The 24,730-nt window shown below is 48.6% G+C and overlaps 1 protein-coding gene across 1 annotated transcript in view; it reads right to left on the bottom strand.

Moving 5' to 3' along the window:
* The window catches only part of TEKT5 (tektin 5), a 36,742-nt gene extending 26,210 nt beyond the window's left edge, over positions 1-10,532 (bottom strand). Inside the window, exons 1-4 of the mRNA XM_036307814.1 lie at positions 9,957-10,532; positions 6,597-6,680; positions 5,925-5,995; positions 1,485-1,628 (exon numbers count right to left, since the gene is read on the bottom strand). Coding sequence (XP_036163707.1) covers positions 1,485-1,628; positions 5,925-5,995; positions 6,597-6,680; positions 9,957-10,532 — 875 coding nt within the window. The remainder of the gene's footprint in view (positions 1-1,484; positions 1,629-5,924; positions 5,996-6,596; positions 6,681-9,956) is intronic.
* Between the last annotated feature and the right edge of the window lie 14,198 nt (positions 10,533-24,730).

The following is a 24,730-nucleotide window of genomic DNA, read 5'->3' as shown; positions in this document are numbered from 1 at the left end:
TCCTGCCCACCTTGCCAGTGCCATAGGGGGGTCCACCTTGTCAGGAAAAGCAAGGCCCCCAGGGGCTGCCATTCGCTGGAAACGCCAAAGGGTCCTCTCAACACGTATATTTTAAGATCCAGAAAGTGGTTCAGGAGCCCTAACAGGTTTGGCTCAGTGGATAGAGCCTCAGCCTGCGGACTGAAGGGTCCCAGGTTCGATTTCGGTTGAGGGCATGTACCCTGGTTGCGGGCACATCCCCAGTAGGGGGTGTGCGGGAGGCAGCAGATCAATGTTTCTAACTCTCTATCCCCTCTCCCTTCCTCTATGTAAAAAATATCAATAAAATATATATTTTTAAAAAACAAAAAAACAGAAGGTGGTCCAGGAGACTGCCACCAACGCCTTCCCTTCCTTCCTTCCTTCTCTCTCCCTTCCTTTCGCCTTCTCTCCCTCTCTTCCCCCTTTCATTCATTCTTTCATTCAACAAATATTCATTGCACACCTACTATATGACAAGCACAAATCTACAGGCAAGAGATTTTTTTAAAGGGCTCAAGCTGGACACCACCCCTGCCTGTACCCAGTCTCTCTCCTGTTCTCTCTCTGTGTATGTGTGTCTCTCTCTCCAGCCTTCAAGCTACCGAGTGGGAAAGCATGCTTCAGCTCTACATGAAGTTCCGGGATGCTGTGACATGCCCACAACAGTGCCCAGCATACAGAAGGCACCTACCTCATAGCTGCGGGGCTGAGACAATAAGGTCATACAGCAAGCACTTAATAAATGTTGGCTGTTGTCATACACGAGGCTCTGTGCTCAGCACTTCACACGCCCACCATTTTATACTCATAGCAACTCTGGGCAGTGGGCCCTATTATCATTCCAGGGCTACAGATGAGGAAACAGGCCCAGAGGATGAAGTAGTTCACCCCACGTGCCAGGGTTGAGGCTGGATTTGAGGCCGGGCAGCAGGGGTCCACTTGTAACCCCTACCAGCGCTGGTGGACAGCAATTGCTCCCAGCTGAGCTTGAATTCCTCTCCCTCTGGTTACAGCCATGTTGTTGTGGGGTTTGTTTGGTGGCATTGCCAATCGAGGTGTCCCAGCATGTACTGGCCCAGCAGCAGTGGCCGGTGACCCTCACTAAGCCGATCGCTTGCTCTGTCTTGTTGGAATTTGAATCTTGGGCAAGGGGGGCGGGCAAGAATGGCAGGATGGTGGTGCTCTGATTAGGTCTCACTTCCTGGCTCGTTCAAGCTGCCAGAGCCTTCCCCTCCAGCCTTCCCCTTGAGTCTGTGGCTCTCCAGTAAATTTCATCTTGTCTTACGTTTTTTAGCCAGAATTGGATGCTGTGGGTTGCCACCGAGGGTCCCCATTGAACCACTCTGCCTCTCACTTGACTGGCGCAGGATCAATGCCCCTTTAAGGCTGTTTGGTGGAAGCAGACGCAGAGCCCCCCCTCCCATTGGACAGGGCCAGATGGGGACCCAGAGCCCAGTACTTACGTGCCATCGACCTTCTCCATGCCATGGAAGAAGCTGATGCAGTCGGATGTGTTCCTCAGGTTAAAACACTTTTCGTCAATAAACTGGGCTGAGCTTTTGTCCTCAAGGTCCCTCTCCACAGTATGCTGAGCATCTCGGTTATCCCTGGGGTGGAAGGGGTGGGGGGGAGCGGGGTCAAGGATTTATCTCTGGGCTGTGCCCTTATCCGGAGTCCCTCGCCAGAGGTCTCATGGGAGGTCGGTGCTGAGCCACTGCTGAAAACCAAGTCTTTGAACTCCCAGCAGGGTGCTCTGTCTACCCAGCAGCTTCTCAGCCCTCTTTCCACTTCGATGTCCCCACCGCATACTGAGGACTTCCCCCCAACCCCTCAACCTCCCCCCAGTCCAAGCAAGCCTGTTGTCATTAGAACAGGGGTGAGCAAACATTTACTGTAAAGGGTCAAATACTAAACATTTAGGATTTGTCAGTCTCTGTAGCAATGACTCAGCTATGCAGAAGGCAGTCATAGATAATACGTACGTTATGGGTATGGCTGCATTCCAATAAAACTTTATTTACAAAGACAAGTGGTGGGCCAGATTTGTCCCTCCAGCTGTAGTTTGCTAACCCGATTGAGAAGATACGAATTCATACTTTGGACAAAGCCCGGTATCGCTTTAAACCATGTGTCTCATCCTATGCCCGGCACAGAGGGAGAAGACATGAATAAGACCCAGTCGCTTACCTTCACGTTGCTCAGAGGTTTGTGTAAATAAATACAGTAAAACTACAGAATAATAAGGGCAACGGTGCAGGTTTGTAAAGGACACACAGAGACACTCAGGAGGACGCCATCAGCTCAGGGTGCGGGGGTAACCAGGGAAGGCTTCCCAGGGAGGTGTCTGGGCTGGAATTTCATAATGACAGGAGCAGACATTCCAGACAAAGTTGGGTGGGGGGTGAGAATTCCAAGCCGAGGACACCTCGTGTGCAAAAGCAGAGGCGCTAGAGACCTGCAGGTGTTTAGGGACCTAGAAGCAGCTCAGTAAGGTTGTCAGAGCCAGGGGCTGGGCAGAGTCCAGGACTGGGTGGAGCCAAGGATTGGATGGTCAGGGACTGGGCACTCAGGGATTGGGCAGAGTCAGGGACTGGGCACTCAGGGACTGGCTGGTCAGGGACTGGGCAGAGGTAAGGAGAGGACAGTAGGGAGGGCCCAGGATTTGAGCCTCCAGGGCTGGTATCTTGGCTAAGAAGTTTAGACATAAAGGCCACTATTTGCCAAACTCTGAACATAGGAGAACCACTTTCATGATTCTTGTCATATTCCCAAATTGTATATACTACTACTTACTTGCTACTTGTCTTTTTATGAAGTAACTTCTAGAATATAAATAAATGTATTGTAAAAGGAAAACCTCTATCACAGTCTTTAAAGGAAAACCAACAAATTTTCCGATAGGTCACCCCAAACATAAACACTACGCAAGCACTAACAGAATCCCAGCAGAATCCATCGTCTCTAGAAGAATCTAGGCCTGGACCTTTTTCTGTTTGATTGAAAAGAGTAGATTCGTCAGTTAAAGACACCTAAGTGTCGACGGGGACTTTCACCTTGAAGAACTGGAAGATAATAAGGGACCAACTCTGACTAAGCAAGTTGAGGTCCAGACACCAGCTAAAGTGATGGGTGCACATCTTACACTGGTCTCTCTCTTTCCCCTTCTGCATCCTCTCATTCTCTCCCCTTTTCTCTCTCTTCCTCTATCTCTCTAACTCTCTATCCCTTTCTGACATCTTTTTCTCTTTCCCTCATCTTTCTTGCTTTCTCTATGTCTTAAGGCCTCTCTCCCTCTCCCACTCCCTCTCGCCAGTCTGTCCCTGTCTATCTTTTTGCCACTTTCTTTTTCTGCTACCGACACTGGGAGCTGGTGAGGGTTTCAAACAGGCCAGGAGCCAGAAAATGAAATCCTGATGGTGGGCCCCCACCTATCAGGATACTCAGGGGAGATGCTGGGCAGAAGGAACCACCCTGGAGCCTTCGGATTGGGCAGCGCCGTGGAGAAATAGAGCCCCGTCTTGTCTAATGAACTGGCAAGTAAAGAAAGACCAGAACGTAGAAAAGAACTGCCAGAGTATTGGAGGGGCACCTGGGGCCTCAGTATCCCTGGCCAGCTGGTCCAGACTCCTGGCCCTCACTGGTGATGACCAGGGAAGGATGGGACAGCCCCTGTCTCCCTTCGTGGGCCCGTGACGAAGAGCCCAGCCCATGTCGAGGCTCACCCGGCTGTTGGTCCACCAGGAAAAGCAGGAACTTGGCTCTGGCCCATCAGGAAGAGCCTTCTGCTTTGTTAGAGAGCTGGTGAGCCGAGGACACGATCCTGCCCAGGTGCGGGCCTCGGGCCTCACCCACAAAACCACAAGTCAGCAGCCAGCCCAGGCCTGCCCGTGCCAGGTTGGCTACCCGAGGGGGTCAGTGGCAGAGCCTCCCACAGGCGGCCAGCACACACGGCATTGAAGCTCTGGCCAGTTCTGGGTGAATCAGGCTGCCCGGCAACACGGGTTGCCTCCCTGCAAGATGCCAGGCAGCCTCTGACGAACAGCCGCTCCTTGAGGTCCAATAGCCTCTATCCAGGTGGCCCGAACTCTGGTCCTGCCAAGGGAATGTCCCCTACACCTGCTCTTTCCCTCCCACCTCCTCTGTCTCAGCTGCTTCATCTGTGTCCCTCCAGCATCTTCGCTCTCTTCCTCTTCCTCTGTGTCCCTCTCCATCTGTTCTCTGTCTCTAACGCCTGATTTCTCTCCTTGTCTGGCACATCTGTGTCTCTCTGTCCCACTGTCTCCCCGAGACATACACATCTCTGTCCTTCACTTCATGTCATTCTTGTTGTCTCTCTCCCTCTGACGTCAGGCCCCCTCTATGTCTCCCAGGGGATGGGACTGTCTTAGTCTGTCTCGGTCTCTCTGGTTCCCCCAATTCTCCCACCTCACCCTTCATTGCCTGGGGTTGCAAAGCAGCCCCTCCACCCCCACCCTAGTCTCAGAATTTCTCTTTCAGGATCCAGCTCCCCAATTTCAAGTCTGGGCATTTATTTACTCTGCTGGTTCAAACTGTCCTGTTCCCCAAACTTCAGCCCTCCTGTCACCCCAACACTGAGTTCTGTCACAACCTTATGTCAACAACAAATGGAAAATCATCTCTTGTGCCAGAAATACATAATTGTCAAAATAAGAGCAATACAAATATAATAGAGGTGTTTGCCTGCCCCAACTTTCCTGTTTAAATCCAAGGATTTAAGGTTTTTAAAAAAGTGAATTAATTTATAGACAACATTAGGCAACCAGTGGTCCACGTGGAATGGTGAGAAATCAGGACAGACCGTGTAAGAGACAGAACTTAACCCCGCCTCAGCCATTCAACAGGCCCTTCACCCACTGCTGTGCCTGCACCTCATTTCCAACCACCCCTCCTTTCGCAGCTCCCTGAATCTGCCCCTGACCATGCCCTCATGTTCTGGGGGTAGCTTTTCAACACTGCCTGGGTGCTTTTTGTCCTGGGTGATTCTCTCCAAACCCTGTCACCCAGTTCTCACTGCGGTGGAGTTGAGGGGCTGCTGTAGGGGGGATGCAGGACGGGGGGGAGGATACTACTGTTCCTGGGGTATAGCAAGCCAGGGCACCAAACCCCCGGAGCCTATCTGCACACTGCCTGGCCCCTTAGCATCCCGTCAGGCTGCCCACGTGCCCCCCACAGCAGGAAGGGTTGCCCTGGGAAGGTTGCCATCCTGCCCCTTGCCACCCGGGTCTGAGGAAATGGAGAGAAGAAGCTAGCAGAGCAGCGTGCCCTGCGTGAGTTAAAGGCAGGTGCCCCGGTCAAGGGCCAGGCAGAATGGCTGACTTTGGAGGAGCTGGGTGCCAAGGGCTTAGCTGTGGGCCTCAAGCCCCGTAAAACTCACGCCTCCCTTTAATTATGGGGGAGCCTCCTGGCTTGTCATGATACCAGTTACACAATCTTCCAAGAACTAAAAGCTGATTCCTTTTGAAGACACGTGGCTCAGGCGTCCACCAGCTCCCCTCTGGAGATGTCCCGGCCCCTTGCCTTGATGCGAATGCTACCCACTCGCCATCGCCCCAGGTTCAGGGCTCACAGGGGGAGCCACAGGTAAGGGGGCCACCGTGAGGGCAGTTCCTTGTGCTGTGGCCCCCATTGCAAACAGGAACCACCAGTGATGTGCTGACTCTACCCTACTGGTAGAATCGAATCAGCTATCGGGGTAGCTTTATACACGGACATTGACGAATGCTCCAAATCAGGATTTTTTTTTTCTGTCCTAGGGAGCTGGTTGTTAAACACCAGTCCACCACTGACCCAAAGAGCCACTGAGAGCTGGGGTCCATCTGGCTTGCTCCCCACAACCTGAGGGGCCCAAACAAGCTCCAAGAGGGAGAGAAAGCAGCCCTTACCGCAGCTGTATTTCAATTCGTTGAGCTAGTTTTCTCATCTGTTCTTGGCAGCATTTCAGCAAATCGACCTCCTTTAATGAAAACGTCAGAAACAGCGGCGCCCCTTAGAAACGCACAGCAGCCTGGCTCCCAGGCCAGTGACCACCCCTCCCCTCTCATTGCCCACCCTCGACCCCACAAGCTGAAAACAAGGGTGGGACCCATGTCCTGCCTCACCCCACGTGATCCCCGGAACAGACAGATAAGGGTTGATTGTGGAGCTTCAATGCTCCTCACCCACTTTCTTCTCTTTTCATATACTTCCAGGTTAAAAGGAAACCTAGCACCAACTCATTGCCAACTACTCAACTATAGATTGTTTGATCATGAAATTACATAAGGCATACGAAGTGGTACAGTGTGTAATTACATATAGTAGGTGCTCAATAAATGCTAGCTTTTTAAATTATTTTTTACTGGTGTAATGATCATGATGCCCATTTTAGAGATGAAAAGACTGAGGGTCAAATGATCTTTCTCCCTGTTCCTACACTGCAACCTCGGCCCCCACCCTGGCTCTCTGAGCCCTGACTTTGCATGGGCTGACAGGTGGCTTCTGCTCAGAAAGCTCTCTGACCGGCTGGCCCTCCCTCCTCCCTTAGGGGGCGCTGGGCTCACCAGGAGGCACCTTACCTGGATAAGGTTTTTCTCCACATTGTCATGGACCAAATCGATTCCAATCCTTTTCTCTCGATGGTACAGACACTCCAGGGCCACCTGTAGGAAGCAGCGGGAAATCACGTGTTCACCCTGCTGTACTGAGATCCTGCACAGAGGAACTCCGGTCTATCCTGGCCATGATCTGATTTATCCCCGGGGAAACCTGGATGCTTCGTGGAGCCTCATCATTGTGCGTCTGGGTGGGTTTCTGCCTCCTCACCACAGCATTGAGCTATCATGACTGCAGCAGGTGCAATACTGGTGCATATCTCACAGGTTTGCTGTGCAGGCGAATATGACTGTGAATACACAGCTGACCCTTGAACAACACAGGCCCACTTATCTGAGGATTTTTTTCAATAAATACTGTAAATGTGTTTTCTCGCCCTTATGATTTTCTTAGTAACATCTCTTTTCTCTAGCTTACTTTATTGTAACAATACAGTATATTATACATATAACATACAATCTATGTGTTAATTGACTGTTTATGTTATCAGTGAGGCCTCCAGTCAACAGCACGCTATCAGTAGTAACATTTTCGGGAAAAGTTTTTGGCTTTTTGGCTGCACGGGCAGCAGTGCCCCTCACTCCATCATTGCCCAGGGGCCAGCTGGATGTGGAGATCGCTAAAAGGGGGGAAGCTTTGCAAAGTGACCAGGGCCAAGACCCAGGCAAGCCTGACACACAGCAATGGACCTACAACTGTCGTGGGGACGTGAACAGAACGGAATGGAAGACGGGACAAGCGGCAGCTCAGGGAGCCCCTGCAATGACACTGAGAAAGAACAGGGAGGGGCCACTAGCCTATGATGTCACAAAGAGCAGCAGGGGAGCAGGCAGCGGGGAGCTCGACATCTTGGCGTGGGGGTGCCAAAGCATCTGGGAACTCGGGAAGGCGAGGGATTCGTTGATTCCACGAGAATTTCCTGGGCCCCTCCTCTGTGTCCCCCTCAGTCATGGTGCCAGGGACACCTCAGAAGGCCAAACAGGTGGCCCCCGCTTAATGGAGTTCTCACAGAAGGAAGAGAACACACACATGTAAAACACATAAATTCAATCATTGCTGCCTGTGCTAAGAGCTGTGATGAAAACAGGGTGATGGGTGGGTGGGGAGTTAGGGTATCAGGGTGGTCAGGGAGGACTTCTCGGAGGTGACAAACCATGACCTGGATCATGAGAAGCAGCAGCGATGAATGGGGCCAATGCGCCAGGAAGAGGGAGCGGCAGGTGCAAAGGCCTAGGTCAGAGGAGGAGGAGGAGGAGGAGGAGGAGGAGGAGGAGGAGGAGGAGGACGGGGAGAAAGCCACTGAGGCTGGAGTGGAGAAAGGGAGGCTGGAAGGATGAGCAGAAGCTGGGTCATGCAGTGCTAGAGGCTGTGACTAGTAATGTCGTTGGTAATTAGGGAGCATTAGGAAGCCATTGAGGTGGCTTTAGCGGGGGAGTGGGGAAATCCAGTTCAATACTGAAAATCACCCCTCTGGCTGCTGTCTGGGAAAGGGGTTAGAGGGGAGTAGGCGTGGGGAGGCCAGGGGGGGAGGCAGTCACCACTGTCCAGTGAGAGACGCCCGGACTGAGGTGGTAACCATGGAGATGAAGAGAAGTGGACAGAACTGAGATGACTCTGGCGCCTGTGCCACCTCGTGGCTGTCTGAGGAGGCACATGTGACGGGCAGAGCTGGGCTTTCCACACAGGCTGGGGGTAAGGAGACAGGGGGAGAGGAGAACACAGATTTGGGACGCTGCCCTGGGTCTCTGAGCAGCATCCCTGCCCACTCTCTTCCCAGGGGAGGAACTTAGGGGTGTGGGGAGATAGTAGGACCCCGCCCCCACCCCACCAGAGTGGACGGACCCTGTGCCATGTCTCCCGAGGGGTCTGGAGACAAGACGTCTCCTGCAGAAGTCCCCACACCTGACGTCGTTTCCAGGTAGGAGGTTCTGAGTCCCCACACACTCCAGGGAGCCCGCGAACATCATCTGTGTGGCCAAGATGAGTTCCCCAGCATGAGGCAGATACTGCCGGTTCCTTACCCAAAGTCCACTTCAGGACCCAGAGAAAAACACTCACTCACCCAGCCTCATGAGTCAGGGAGCCCAGGTGAGTTCCGGCAAATGGGCTAAAAATGGAATCACTTGAGGGGCCTTGGGGAAAACTGATCTGCCCCATAAAAAGGGACAGACACAGTGGGCACACGGCCCTACCCCCACCTCCCTGCCTTGAATGAGAACATCACAGCGCTCCTTGCAGGCGGGAGCTTGTAAGGTGAGACAGGAAACCTCCTTGCAAGCGGTAGGACAGCAGCGCATGCTAAGGGTGGCTGAGCAGAAAGATCAGAGCCTGGCTGCCTTCGGGCATCAAGTGGATGCCTGATGTGTTTCCCTCTAGAATTCTCACTGACAGACAAAGAAACTCCTCTTTGGTTGGGTCACTGTGACCACCTATTTGTTCACATGCAGCCCAAAGGCATCCTTACCGATCTAGGATATGACCGGAGACAGGGAAGTGTCGTGAGTGCCCACATGCAGATATTTATTCAACAAATACTTATTGAGTACCCACTATGTGCCAAACACTGAGCCAGGCTGGGAAGACATTCCAGCCACTGGTCTAGTCAAGCATAGATGCACAGGCACGTCGCAGCTGAGTATGTCTTGAACACACTGGTGACAAAGCAGACAAAATTCCCTGCCCTCATGGCACCTATATTCTAGGGGAGACACACAGTAAATGGATAAGAGTGAATATTACAGAGTTTGTAAGAAGGTGTTAAGAGCTTTGGAGGAAAACAAAGTGGTTATTTTAAGTGTGTCCATCACACACATGCAGGCCCCCACAGGCTTGTAATATCTTGATGGAACTCTTTAATTTTGATATAACCCCAAGGAGAAGAAGACATTCTATTCAGTGTGAGGAACCCTGATTTGACTGAGATTGTCCTAAATTGACTAAGATTATATATTTTAAAAATATATTTTTACTGATTTCAGAGAGGAAGGGAGAGGGAGAGAGAGAGAGAGAGAGAGAGAGAGAGAGAGAGAGAGAGAGAGAGACCAATGATGGGAGAGAATCACTGATTGGCTGCCTCTTGCATGCCCCACACTGGGGGTCATGCCCTGACTGGGAATTGAACCCTGGCCTCCTGGTTCACAGGTCAACGCTCAACCACTCAGCCACCCCTGCTGGGCTAAGATTATACTTTTTATGTTATAAACAGATTACAGATGATGTTGCAGCACAAACCAGCCTGCAAGGTCCCTGTCATGTGATCGCTCAAGGGAAGTGATGGGGCTGCATCGCAGGGGCCACCGCCCCTCTCCCCGCCCCACACTCACCTGCAATGGGCAGTTCACCTCCTCCGCTGCACACTCCAGCCGCTTCCTGACTGCGTCCAAGCCTCGGTTCTCGTTAAGAAGCCTCTCCAGTTCGTAGGTCAGCTCCGACTTCCAGAAACCGATGTCTGACAGCCTCTGGCCCAGGTTCCGGCAGGTCCCCTCCTGCATCTGGTTCGTCAGCTGGTCCTTGTCCTGCATGAGCCGCATGGAGTCACCGGTCAGCCGGCCGGCCCACAGCCGAGAAGCCTCCGCCCCGCGCATCTGCATCTCGTGGGACCTGTCCCAGTCGTGGGAGCTGTAGCGACAGAAGAGCCCCGAGCGCAGGGAGGGCAGGATGGTGGGCGGCTTCTGAATGCCCTGGCATGTGGCTCCCTCCTCCGGGCAGACCTGGGTGCTGGAGATCTTGTGGAAGAGGCTGGGTCTCCACGTGTTGAGGTAGCGGTACCCGGGCAGGTAATAGGGCTGGTAACATTCCTGTATCACTGGGGCCTGCACATCCAGAGGATCTGTGAAGCTACAGATTTTCTTGGGGCCACAGTAACTGGCGTTCTGACTGGTTCCCAAAAACTCCATCATTTCCCATCAGCCCACAAGGGCAAAACTCTGCCCAGGAGAGCCAGGGCCACAGCCAGGAGAACCAGTATCGCCCAGGGACGGGCAGGGCCTCTATGACTCGGCACTGTTGTCATAAAGCCCAGGGGACAGGGCTTTCCCGGGGCCCTTGCTCCCTTTCAGGCCTGGGAGCGGGGGACGGGGGGGGGGGGGGGGGGGGCGGCATATTGTCCCAATCAAAACCCATAAAATCAACAACGTGAATGTGAGTGTCTCAGTCCGCAGTTGGAGAAGCAGTGACATTTGTGTATTTTTCCTTAACAGTCGAATCTGCCTTCCCAGACCTGCCTCTGCCTGTGGGAGGGCATTTGCTGTCGTCTGTGCCAGTGAACGCAGTCAGGCAGGCCAACTGGGTCAAGGTTACTCGTTTTCCTTCCGTCTTTGTCCCTAAGATGGCACCAACGCAGTACGTCCACCGCAGGGACTAGTCCTCGGCAGCCAGAAGGAACGGGCTCTGGGCAGTCGCAAATCTCTGAGTAAATCTCAAATGCATTCCCCTGAGGGAAGCAGCGAGGCTCCAAAGGCCACATCCTGGAGAAGGCAGGTCCATGCGGACAGAAGACAGATCAGTGGTGACAAGGAAATGTGGGGATGGCGATAGTACCGTTCTACTATCAATCTACCGTATTGATGGTGGTGGGGGTTACACAACAAAATGTATTTGTGGAAACCAGTAGAAAAGGTGAATTTTATGGTACATAAATTATACTTCAATAAACCTGATCTTAATAAGGGGAGGGGCTCTGAGCTCCACGACTCAGCAGAGACCATGTCTAATTGCTTCACCAGTAAGTCCCAGTGAACCATTGAATGAATGGGTGGCCATCCAGGATGTGAGGTTTATCATTCAAGGTAAAAACAATAATACCAGCACTAGCTAAGGGTATAAAGTAAAATCTAGACTTTCTCATCACCGCTGGCTACTTTAGTCCCCTCAGATATAACTACCATTCTCAGATTTTTTTGTAGCTTTCCAGAAATACTCTATGCATATACAAGCATACATACATCTATATCTTTTTACATAAATGATAAATATGCATGCCATTTTCCATACAACCATAACTCTTGGACAGCACTTTGATCTTTTCCTGTTAGTAGCTGCACGGTCCTCCATTCCGTGAGTTACTATTATGTATTTGACCATTCTCTATGCCCAGGCATTTAACGTCTTTCCTGTCTCTTGCTGTTACAAACATTGCTTACACAAATGGCCTTCCACATGCGCGCCTTTAAGCAGGTTAGTAGGGGTCCAGTTTTCACCCAGCGCACCTCTCCCTCTCCGCACGCTGGTCTCATGAGTCTGACAGGCACACAAGCGCCCCACCACCAGGATGAGCACATTCCCATCACCCAGGAAGGGGTCTGTGCTGTCCCTGTGCCCCTAGCCCCCGCAACCACGCATGTCCTCTGTTGCCTCTGACCCCACAGGATGCCATATCAACGGGATCATGCAGAACGCAGTCCTTTGGACCGGCCTCTCCCCTTAGCAGGATGCTAAATGCAATCTGTATCCTTCCGCATACATTTCTGGGCAAGTCTGAGCATAACTTCTGGAAGAAGTTACTGGATGGAAGCACATGTATATTTTTTACTTGGAGATATATATTCGTGAAGGTTTCCCCTCTCCTGGGGGCCCCTAGAAATATACTTTATTACTAGATATATTTTTATGTGCATGTGTATCGTCCTGAAGGCTTTCCTGTCCTGTTGGCCTGGGGGGTGGTGGTGGGGGGTGTGGGGAGAGGGGGAGGAGCAGCCAGGGTTTTCCTTGAACCCTGGCAACGGCTTCCAATTCAGACGCTGAGGGGCATTAGTCAGGGGTGGCTGCCCCTGCCTGTTTGCCTTGGCCACGAGCCCGGGGCGTAGGTGTGGGCGGCTCAGACGTGAACACCAAGGCCCCTCGCCTGGCACCAGTTACAGGACTGCTGTGGCAGGGGAGCAGGGTCTTAGAAAATTCCAGAGGCTCGTGAAGTAAGTCCCTTGCTGACCTCCTGTGTGGACAGCTCCAAGCAGGCGGGAGGGACCTGTGGCCTCGCTCCCCTGGGCTCCAGGTGGCCTGCTTGACTGATCTGGCGAAATGTGGGAGGACAAACCCATTGAAAGTCAGCCCCCCACAGAGCGAAACTGCCACCAGAGAAACCAGCCCGTCTCACTTCCAGCGCTTTGGGCTCCGCTTGACTTTCCTAAGCAAGGCAGGACTCCCTGAGGAAAAGAGCGGATCTCCGAGTCCTGGCAGTGGACTGTTGTTGGCATAAGCAATGTCCAAACCTGTAGAGAACTTTTATAAGATTTTATTTGTGCCAAACTGAGGAACATTGCTGGGAAGCAAGATCTCAAATGTTCTGAAGAATAACAGTGTTGCTGTTTGGTTTGTACATTTGGACTGAAGGAAGGAAGATTGCACGAGGGTTCGGGGGTGGGGGGTGGGGGGGGAAGTAAGGCAGGGATCGGATTACAGAATAGTTAACAAGATTTTGTGCTCTCTTGAGGGTGGTTGTTCTTCAGAGGGGTCTGCAAAAGAGGATTACTCTGGCATCTCAAAGGTGTGTTAACCTAGTGCAGTGGTCGGCAAACTCATTAGTCAACAGAGCCAAATATCAACAGTACGACGATTGAAATTTCTTTTGAGAGCCAAATTTTTTAAACTTAAACTATATAGGCAGGTACATTGTTATTAACTTAATTAGGGTACTCCTAAGGCTTAGGAAGAGCCACACTCAAGGGGCCAAAGAGCCGAATGTGGCTCGAGAGCTGCAGTTTGCCGACCACGGACCTAGTGCATAAGAAATATGGAAAGGGCTTGCTGAGGGCAAAAACAAACCTTTTACTAAAAAGTTATAGGTCTGGGAGGTGACTACCTTCCAGGACCTACCCAGTTAGAAATTTATGATCAAATCACCCTATGAGGTTACTTTCAATTAGATTTATTACTGTGCCCCTTTTTCATCCATACTATCTGTACATTTTTTAACATACATATTGTACACGAATATATATATATATATATATATATATATATATATATATATATATATATATATGACTCATGCATTTTTTCCTGCTTTAAAAAGAGAAGAATATGTCATGTTAGGGGTGGAAAGTCGGCAAGAGGTTTGACACAAACAAATCTGTTCTCTCAGACTTAAGTACTTGCTCTTCCATTTCCGCCTGTTTACAGAAACATCAGCACAGTAGTCAGTGGCCATGGGTCGAGGGCCTCCCTGGCCAGGGAGGATGCACACAGGGAAATCTGGTCAATGCTGTTCAGGTCGAGGTGGCCTTTCCTTCCAGTGGAATCCCAGCTCCACCTCCTTCCCAGCCTGGAAATTGATGGCAACTGTGTGCCGTGGACGGGAGTAGTGAGAACCAAGGAGGGCACAGCAAGGTACTTAGCACATAGTCGGTGTTAGACAATTGTTATTGGTTTTGTTATCATGACACCACACGTTGTCACGTCCTTTTATTTTTATCCTTTGAAAATGCTGGGAGTTGGGCATGATTCACTCCCTCCTTTTGCAGTGGGCAAACTGAGGCTCAGAGAGGTGACTTTGTTTGCCCAGGGGCGCACAGTCTGTCTCCGGAAATGGCTCGGGTAACACCCTCTCTGTTTCCCAAGGGGGAAAGTTGAACCAGATAAAAATCCTGGATGTGCTTCCAGTGGGGCTGGCAGGGAGCTCAGAGAACATCTCAGTGAAGTCAGGTCTCTATATCCCCAAGTTACAAGCAATTTTAAAAAGTCAGTGGTTTTCAAACACGTTCTCTGATGTGAAAGGTTGTCTTCAAATAAACTCCCACAGAAGCAAGGCATGTGGACAGAGAGCCCTGAGGTGCTCTGGCTGGAGGGATTGAAGGTGGGGGGGCCTTCCCCGTGAGTCCACGGGGCTCCATGGAGCTCAGTGGGAGCCCCTGACTTAGTCCACCCCCCTGGCCCGTTTCTCAAATGAAGGTCACCTGCCCAAGAAGTGGGAAAGCCAGACTCCATGTCGAAGTTTTTAAAAGTCAGACTAATTGTTAGAGAAAGGATTTGATTGCAACAGTAATCAAAAAGCATTCTATTGAATTTGCAATCTTGTGCTGTGGATGAGTGTGGCTGTTTTCGTTTCCTATGGCTACTGTCACAAATCCTCACAGAGTTTGTGGCTTAAAACAACACAAACTTATTCCAAAGAGAGCCTTATGGGGCTCAGATCAAGGTGTAGGCTGGGCTGGTTCCTTCTGGAGGCGCCAAGGACGAGTCCATTTCCTTGCCTTTCCAGCTTCCAGGGGCTGCCTGCATCCTTTGGCTCGAGGCCCCTCCCTCCATCTTCAAACCCAGCAGTACAGCAACTTCTCTCCCCTCTGACCTGCCTCCCTCTTACAAGACCCTTCTGATCACATCAGGTCCACCCAGATATTCCAGGAGATTCTTCCCGTCTGGAGATCTTTAACTTACTCACATCTGTGAAGTCCCCTTTGCCTAGTAAGGCAGCATACCCACATTAGGGCATTAGGACATGGATGTCTTTGGGGGACATTTATCATTTCCACCACAATAAGCAATATGAAAGCATGCGGGGTGACAAATAGGCAGGCAGACTCACTGTGCTTTCCGAAATGTGAAGAGACTCAGCGGGTTGAGGGGCAAATTAAAGCATCTCCTAAACCAGCGGTTCTCAACCTGTGGGTCGCGACCCCTTTGGCGGTCAAAGGACCCTTTCACAGGGGTCGCCTAAGGCCATCCTGCATATCAGATATTCACAGTATGATTCATAACAGTAGCAACATTACAGTTATGAAGTAGCAACGAAAATAATTTTATGGTTGGGGGTCACCACAACATGAGGAACTGTATTTAAAGGGCCAGAAGGTTGAGAACCACTGTCCTAAATCATTGCTGCTCCCAAGGTCTCATTTATTTATGATGCATTTGTTTTAAGTCTTAAAAAATAATACTCTGGCTCATCCAAACTTAAGTTCCCATCTAGTCCTCCAGATCTGTGCCTCTCATATGTTAATGTGCCCTCAGATCATCGGGGGAGCATGCTAAAATGCAAATTCTGATTGAGGAGGGCTGGGACTGACCAGAGATGTTGCATTTCTTACCAGCTCCCAGTGAGACTGGTACTTGCCATACCTGAAATAGCGAGATCCTGAAATAAGTTCTATGAGAGAAGGGACCTTGTTTGATTTTGCTCATCGTTTACCCACAGCACGGAGTAGAGTACCTGGAACATAGTAGGTGCATAATTTTGGTTTGCTGAACGAATGAAGAAATGGATGGAGAATGGATGTATGAATCAGTGAGTAGGTAAGTGGGTGGATGAATGAATGAATAAGTGAATGAACGAATGAATAAAGCGATAGAACTTCAAATGCCATTAAATGAGAAAAATAAATTGAAAGTAGTTGGCCACAGCCCAACCAAAAAAGAATAGTAAAGCCTGACAACTCAGTCCAGAAGACTCAAGGAAATCAACTTCTCAATATTTAGAAAGTGAAAATACTAAAAGCAAGGCCCTTTGAGTATGCAATCTTTGTATTTGTCAAGTGTATCAAAACTAAAAAGCTAACCAGGAGCACAATTATTCTGGAAATATTGTTGTATGGGGGGGGGGTGTTAATAAAATTATTGACTCTGTGTGTGATCAGGTACAACGTCACTGCTTAGAGTTCCCACTAGAGCAGTGGTTCTCAACCTTCCTAATGCCGTGGCCCTTTAATACAGTTCCTCATGTTGTGGTGACCCCCAACCATAAAATTATTTTCGTTGCTACTTCATAACTGTAATTTTGCTACTGTTATGAATGGTAATGTAAATATCTGATATGCAGGATGTATTTTCATTGTTACAAATTGAACATAATTAAAGCATAGTGATTAATCACAAAAACAATATGTAATTATATATTCAATATGTGTTTTCCGATGGTCTTAGGCGACCCCTGTGAAAGGGTCGCTTGACCCCCAAAGGGGTCGAGACCCACAGGTTGAGAACCGCTGCACTGGACGGTTGCTTTCAATCTCTTTTAAACCCCGCCCATAGAAAACCCATTCTCTTTCTGAAACCGCCCTGGGAGGTGGAGTAGGGGAGGCTGGGGAGCTGAGAGATGGGAACCTGACTGACACCCAGCCCCCCAGTGGCGCTCCCAGTCCTCCTCCACAGCTCCGCCTCCCAACTTTTGGCGACTCCAGGCCCAGGACTGCACTGACTCTATTTTATTGCAATCTCTGTCTGGAATCTGCTGATTTGGCAGCCTGACTTCCGTCGTCTGTGAAGGGAAGGCTCCCTGTCTGTGAATTTAATGCAAAACCAATCTGTCTGCAGAAGAAAGGCGCTGGCTGGTGCGCTGGCGGATAGAGCTTCCTGCAGCCGTGCAATCAGCTCATCGTGTCAGCAAGCATTCCTTGGGTGCCCCCTGTGGGGAGGCAGGAATCTTTCCCCTGCGCCCACCTAGCAGCCAACATTTGTGGCTAGAGGTGGCTCCAAGCAGTGCATAGAAAACCAGCAAAATAAGGACACACACAGGAAAGACAAAGAAAAGCTGCTTTGAATTCAGCATCCACGTCGGTTTGTATCATTCAAAAACAAAAGTTGTTCTTTACAATAAAGCATTTATTTTTCACTTTGAATTCCCAAAGGTATCTTTTTGGTGCTTAGAGCACTGGCCCTGGCTGGCATCTAGTGACCCAGTAATGTCTCTGGAAATGTTACTGCAGACACACACATGCACAAATGCTAACATGCATGCATATGTGTGTTCATTGCCATATTGGTGGTAGCAATGGCATCAGGCTGTGGAGGATGGGCATCCCTGAGAGATGGGAAACAAGTGCGGTGAGCCCTGCAATTGCCCCAGCTCTGCACCTGGGCAAAGTTTCCAGTTTTTGGCACAGGGAGGAATTGGGAGGGGTCAGTCACTTCTTGAATTAAGGAGACAGAGCCAGGAGGGCAGGACACCAATGCAGCCAGCGTGTGAAGGACAGAGCAGGGAAGAGGAGAGAGCTACGCAGGGAGAGCGCTGGAGGTTCGAAGAGGGGTCCCTTGGTTTTCAGCTGAGCAGGATCAGGGCCTGCTGTGAGGAAACAATCCTGGGCAGGAGGAAGAACCACCCAAAAGGATTAGAGGGAACAGCCCCAGAGCTCCCACAGGGCTGGGAATAGTTCCCCATCCTGCCAGCCACAGTAGAGAATCTCATAATTTGTGCAGCACCAAGTCAAATACCCGGAAGGGTTTTGCCTCAGGATTAGGCCAACATGAGCCCCAAACCTAATACCAATCTTGTCCTGCCTGACAAAGCTGAAGAGCAAGATCCCCAAAGATAAAAATATTTCTAGTCAATTAGCTCTGTCCCAGAAAAAAAAAAAATTCAAGTATATTTGTAAAAATACAAAAATTTTCCGTACACCATTGGTAAAATTCACAATGTCTGGCATCCAATAATAAATGATCCGTCGTGCAAAGGAGCAAAAAAATATGACCTGTCATGCAGGGAGGGGGGAACCAATGAACTGAAACCAAACCAGGAATGACAGAGACAATAGAATTAGTAGACAAAGACCTCTAAAAAGTTGTATAACTGCATTCTACATGTCCAAGAAGCTAGAGGAGACATTGGACACATTAAATGGAGACATGGAAGATATTTTTTTTTTAAAAAATACACAATACCTGAAGTGGACTTGCAAAGATGAAAACTACACAAGATGGGATTAAAGGAATGTTTTAGTCAGCCTAGGCTGCCATAACGAAGTACTGGTGTCTAACAAACAACAGAAATTCATTTCTCATGGTTTTGGAAACTGGAAGCCCAAGATCAAGTGTCCAGCACGTTTGGGTTCTGGTGAGGTCTCTCTCGCTGGCTTATAGGTGAGCACCTTCTCTTTGTGTCCTCACCTGGCCTTTCTGGGTGTGGAGGGACAGCTAGCTCTCTGGTGTCCCTTCTTACAAAGCACTAATCCCATCATGAAACTGCATCCTCATGAAAGCATCTAACCCTCATACCGCCTAAAGGCCCCACTTCCTCATACCACCACAGTGGGAGCTAGAGCTTCAACATAGGAATTTGGGAATTGGGGGGACACAAACATTCGGTCTATAACATGGCATGTTAGACATTGCAGAAGGAAAAAGACTGAAAAAAATAGTTATAAAATACTAGAGGCCCAGTGCACGAAATTCGTGCGTGGATACAGTCCCTAGGCCTGGCCTGTGATTCCGCACCCCCCTCCCCCATACCACCCACCCTTTGTTCTCTGTTTGCCATTGGGCTATCAGAGCTTGCTGGCAAGGAGGAGGGACCAAGAGGTGGTCAGTGAGTCTCATAGCGACTGGTCGAACGGTTGTTCTGGTCGTTCCGCCATTTGGTTGATTTGTATATTACTCTCTTATATATATAGATTGCTGAAATAAATTTAAAGGTGTTAGTGGCAATGTTGGCAAAGAAAGAATTCAGAGCCAAGAGGAAGTTAATTTATTTAGCTTTCAAAGATAAAGTACACTTGAAGAGAAGATTTGAGCGGGCTTCTTGAGAGTTGTGTTGGCCTCTTAGAAAGAAAGTCACAGAGGCAGAAGAAGTGAGCCAGCTGGGCTGGGTGGGCTCAGGAAACAAGTTACAGAGGCAAACAGAGGGCCCTTGGAGACAGATTCAGGGGGTTATCCCCATATTAGCTGCTGCTGCCTACTGCTCCCCTGGTTGCAAGTATCTGGAAACCTTTAGAACTTAGGAGAAAAAAAGCAAAACCGTGTGCCTGAAGAAAGAAGAGGGAAGGCACAGGTGCACTTCAGAAAGAGCTCCCAAGGGGTCCTTTGTCTTAAGGGTTTTTATCTGTTTTCTAAAGGTGGAAATTTAAGGGAGGTCTCAGGGGAGGATCTCAGACTATTCATCAGCTTTCCAGGTATGTCCTTGAATATGCTGATGCATCAAAATGAGTGTACAGTCAGGGCTGTGGTCTCTACTGATTGGTCAGCCCTAGGGTAGAGGGTCGTTGTACATTGCATCTGGTCCTGGTGCCAGCTGTGGTGTTGCTTCGTCTTCTGGTTTTGCTGCTTTTCTGAGCCTGGAGCTGAAATACAACTGAAGCCTAGTTATCTCTAGTTTGATCAAAACCCTGTCTCTGTGGTCAACAGGCCTGAGGCTTTGTTCCTAAGATTATTTGATGTTGATCAGAATCTCATTGTCCTGAGGGCTTAAGGAAGTAGCAGTGCAAGGGAGAAGGAGGCAGGTGAGGTGGGGTACTGGATGAGGCCAATGTGAATCTGACTCAGTTTCCCCATTTCTCTTGCAAAGGAATTTTCCTGGCTTCTTACTATCCTGCCTCAAAAGGACCTAAATAGAGAGATATGTCATGTGTGTGAACTGGAAAACTCAATATTTTTAAGATGTCACTTCTTCTCTAATCAAAGTTTAGATTCAGGGCAAACTTAATCAAAATCCCAGCAGGCACTTTTTTTTTTTTTTTTTTTGGTAGAAATTAATAAACAAACTCTAAAATCCAAAAGGGCCTGGAATAGCCAAAAACAACTTTGAAAAGGAAAATAAAGTTGTAGGATTTAGACTTTCTGATTTCAAGACTTATTCTAAAGCTACAGCATAGTATTGGCATAAAGATAAACAATGATCAATGGAACAGAATAAAAATCCAGAAATAAAATATGTTCATGGTCAATAGATTTTCAGCAAATGTACAAAGTTAATTCTATGGAGAAAGGATGTCTTTTCAACAAAAGGTGCTGGGACAATTGGATATCCATGTGTAAAAAATTAATTTCAACCCATACCTTGCATTGTATAAAAAAATTAAATACAAAAATTAACTCCACATGGGTCAAAGACCTAAATGTAAGTCTAAATTATAAACATTCTAGAAGGAAACATAGGCAGAAATCTTTGTTCGGCAAAGATTTCTTTGTGTTCAGCAAAGATTTAGATATGATGTCAAACACACAATACATTTTTAAAAATTGATAAACTGGACCTCATCAAAGAATAGCTCTTCAAAACACATTTTTAAGAGAATGAAAAGACAAGCCATAGACTAGAAGAACATATTTGCCAAATATATAACCGATCGAGGAGTAGTATCCAGAAAATAAATAATATTTTCAAAACTCAATAATAAAACAACTAAAAAAGTTTTTTGATGGGCTTCAGATTTGAAGAGACCTTCAGCAAAGAAGACACGCTGATGGTGAATGAACACATGGAAAGCTAGTGAATGGGGATCTGGGGCTTGAACGCAGACACCTAGCATTCAACATAATTATTCACTAGAGAAATGCAAATTAAAACCACAATAAGATATCACTACGCACCTATTAAAGGGTCAAAAAAACCAAAAGACTGGCCACACCCACTGCGGGTGAGACTGTACAACCCCTTTGGCAAACAGTTTGGCAGTTTCCTACCACTGCACCATTCCACTCTTAAAGTGTTTACTCCAGAGAAAAGAAAGTATATGTCATTACCAAGACTACAACGGTGTTCCTAGCAGCTTTATTAGGAACCTGCCAAAACTGGAAGCAATCCAAATATCCATCCACAGGTGAATGTATAAACAAGTTATGGTGTAATCTGACCATGAAATACTACATAGCAACCAGGAGAAATGAACTTCACACACACAACAACACGGATGAATCTAAAATAAATATGCTGAGTGAAAGAAGCCAGGTCAGAAAGAGCGGACACAAGATTCCATTTGTATAAAATTCTAGAAAACCCAGGCTAAGCTACAGAGACAATAAACAGATCGGTGATTGCCTGAGAATGGGGTCAGGAGAAGGTTTGCAAAAGGTCAGGAAACTTTGGTAGATGACACATGTGTTCACTGTCTCAATTGTGATGGTTTTAATAAAGCTTCTTAAGAACTAATCACTGCAAGCACATGAAAGCTCAAATGCGCCCTTTTTAAAAACTGTGTTCCTCATGTTAACTTATTTAATCCTCCCATCAATAACCCTTTGAGATAGTTAATATTATTATTGCCATTTTACAGAGGAGGAAACTGAGGCATGAAGAAAAGATGGAAATCTGGTGAATGGGGATCTGGGACTTGAACGCAGACAGCTGGCATTCAAGAATCTGTGTTCTTAACCAACAGATGTTGGTTTCTCCATATAAAAGGCTAATATGTAAAGTGTCCCCTTGGGAGTTTGACCAGGAGACTGTGAGCTCAATCACTTGCTATGAAATGTGCTGACCACCAGGGGGCGGCACGGAACGAAGGCCCTGGTTAGCAGCTGGCAGCCAGGGAAGATCAGGACCCCAATCAGCCCTGATTGTCAGCCAGGCCTAGGGACCCTACCCATGGCACCGGGCCTCTAGTCCTATGTAATAAAAGCCTAATATGCTAAGTGTCCAGTCGTGCAGTTGGCCATCCAACCAATCAAAGCATAATATGCTAATAATATGCTAAGGCTGCTCAACCACTCACTATGACACCCACGGACTACCAGGGGGCAGACAGTCGACCAGTCGCTATGACATGCAGTGACCACCAGGGGGCAAATGCACTGACTGGTAGGTTAGCTTGCTGCTGGGGTCCAGCAGATTGGGACTGAGCGAGATGGGCCAGACATGTCCTGGAGCCCTCCTGCGGTCCCTCTCTGGCCCCGATCGTGCACCAGTGGGGTCCCTCAGCCTGGCCTATGCCCTCTCGCAATCTCAGGGGATGTCAGTGAGCCAGTTTCAGCCCGATCTGCAGGCCAGTTCGAGGGACCCCACTTGTGCATGAATTCGTGCACCACGCCTCTAGTATAATAATAAAATGGAACCTCATTTTCCACCTCAATTATATACTAAGTACCTGCGCATATATAGCCCTTTGTTAGATATTTTTGCTGGATAAGGGAAGAGGTAGAAAATTGTCTAATATTTTTGTTGATTTCAGAGAGGGAGAGGGAGAGATAGAAACATCAATGATGAGAGAGAATCATTGATTGGCTGCCTTCTGCACGCCCCACACTGGGGATCAAGCCTGAAACCCAGACATGTGCCCTTGACCAGAATCAAACCCAGGAGACTTAAGCTCACAGGCCAACACTATCCACTGAGCCAAACCAGCAAGGGCTCTAATTTTTTTTTCTTCCCATTTCCTGACTACTTTCCTCATAGATAGGGGAAGGGCGCCATCTAGTGGTGAAATGCAAAAGCCACAGAGCCCTCCTGCGCACTTAGTTTTCACCACCTGTGTGTTAATCAGCATCTACATTTTTAACTAATTTGCCCCAGGTGCTAGTCTTGTTTCCTCCACTAACCTGCCACGTGATCTGGGGCAACTTTCCCTGGGTAGGTTCAGTCCCCCCATCTGTAAATAAGAGTGCAGGAAATCATTTCTGCAACTGTCACCACAACCCTACAAACTGTACCTTCGTTTTATTGCTCTTCGCTTTATTGCGCTTCACAGGTGTTACGTTTTTCACAGATTGAAGGCAAGCAAGATTACGAGTCATTTTATTGCGATACTCGCTTTATTATGGTGTTCTGGAACTGAACCTACAGTATCTCCGAGCTATGCCTGTATTGGAGCTTTGTTCTCTGGATGTTCTGTGCTTGGTGTTTTGCATGAGTTAAATTATTTTATCTCCACAGCAACTTCACAGGGCAAATGTTTTCATCATCCCATTTTACAGCAAAAAGAGGCTGGGGACATTAAGGGTCTTGCCCAGTGTTTTTTGAGCTTATAAGGGTTGGTTGGAGTCAAAATTTAAACACGAGTCATCTGACTTCAAAGCACGAGCTCCATAAACTCCTGTGTAATCTACCCTCACCCACCTCACCCATCCCCACCATGTAAGTCTGTAAGTCATTTTATACAGCTCCTCAGACCTCCTTTCTGTCTGCTCACTGGGATGCTATCTGATTAGTAAATCATTGAATAAAGCTGTGAACCAAGAGAAAGAAGACACCTACTAAGAAGGGCTCCTGGTGGCTAACTGGGCTCTAATTTTAAGAAACAGAGCCCCCCCAAAAAACAAACAAACAAACAAACAAACAAAAAACCCAGCCATTTCTGCACAGGGGTCTCTAACACAAACTGCACTTCTGGGAGAAGCCTGCACTGATCTACCTGCCTCTGCACTGGCTTGCCTGCCTGCATTGTGTTTCTGCCCTCTGAGGCAGCCCATATAAAGGACCAATAGAACTGAGGCTTTCCCCATCCCATCAGAGCTCAGAGCTCCAACCAATCAGAGTGGCTCTATTCTGACCAATCAAACTGTGAAGCTTTGGAGCCCTCATTTGCAGAGGACTGAGCAATCAGGGAGCAGGGGTGGGGACTTCTGTGTATGTAAGACAGCTCCCCTAATGATTCTGGGAGCACACTTTTCTTTTTCACCTGAGACTGAGGATTGCATTTCCCCAGTGGAGCTGAAGCACAGAAGATGTCTCTCACTGCAGCATAGCAGACTGGCGAAGGCCAGAGCTGACTGCACAGCGCAAAACAGACTCCTGAGGAGCAGAGCAGAGCTCTCTACCAGAGAGGGACCTGTGTGCTGCTTTCAAAGCCCTGCTTTGTATTGCAATTGAGCTGTTTTGCACTGAATAAAGTTTGCTTCTTCACCACACCCCCAAACTGGGGATTCCTGTTGGTGTTAAGTTGGTGCCAAAGACCATTGGTTGACAAAGCCAATAAGATTTTTAAAATTTACTCTTCTGACGTTTGTTTTTTTATGCCAACAATGGGACCAATTGGCGTATGTCCCTCCTGCTGTGATACTGGTAGTGCATGACATTCATCTTCTGCCAAAAACTTTCAACCTGAATCAGATCACGAGGGGTGGGACAATCAAACAAAGATTATGGCTATTCTATAAAACCATTGGCCTGAACTATTCAAATTTATTAACCTCACAAAGACAAAACACGTAGCCAGGGGAGGGAAGGGGCAGGGAGGAGGGCTATACTGGATTAAAAGAGACTAAAGACACACTGGCTAATAATTTTGCACCAATGGTAAGTTTCTTGGTTATCAAGATGGTGTGGAGGTCATGTAAGATAACGTCTTTGTTCCTAGGAGATACATGCGTAAGTATTTGATATTTGCAGCAGTTTCAATGCGGAGAGTAATAATAAAACAGCCCTAGGCTCCCCGCGCAAGGTTCGCGCGTGCGCACCGCTCTCTTCCCGACGCAGCGGGAGGGTCAGATTGAGTGCCACGAGCCGGAAATACGCAAAAGGGAG

This window comes from Myotis myotis, unplaced genomic scaffold (genome assembly GCF_014108235.1).
Source record: "Myotis myotis isolate mMyoMyo1 unplaced genomic scaffold, mMyoMyo1.p scaffold_m19_p_5, whole genome shotgun sequence".
Lineage (NCBI taxonomy): Eukaryota > Metazoa > Chordata > Mammalia > Chiroptera > Vespertilionidae > Myotis > Myotis myotis.
Note: the sequence above shows the minus strand (reverse complement) of the source record. Positions and strands in the feature narration are given on the sequence as shown.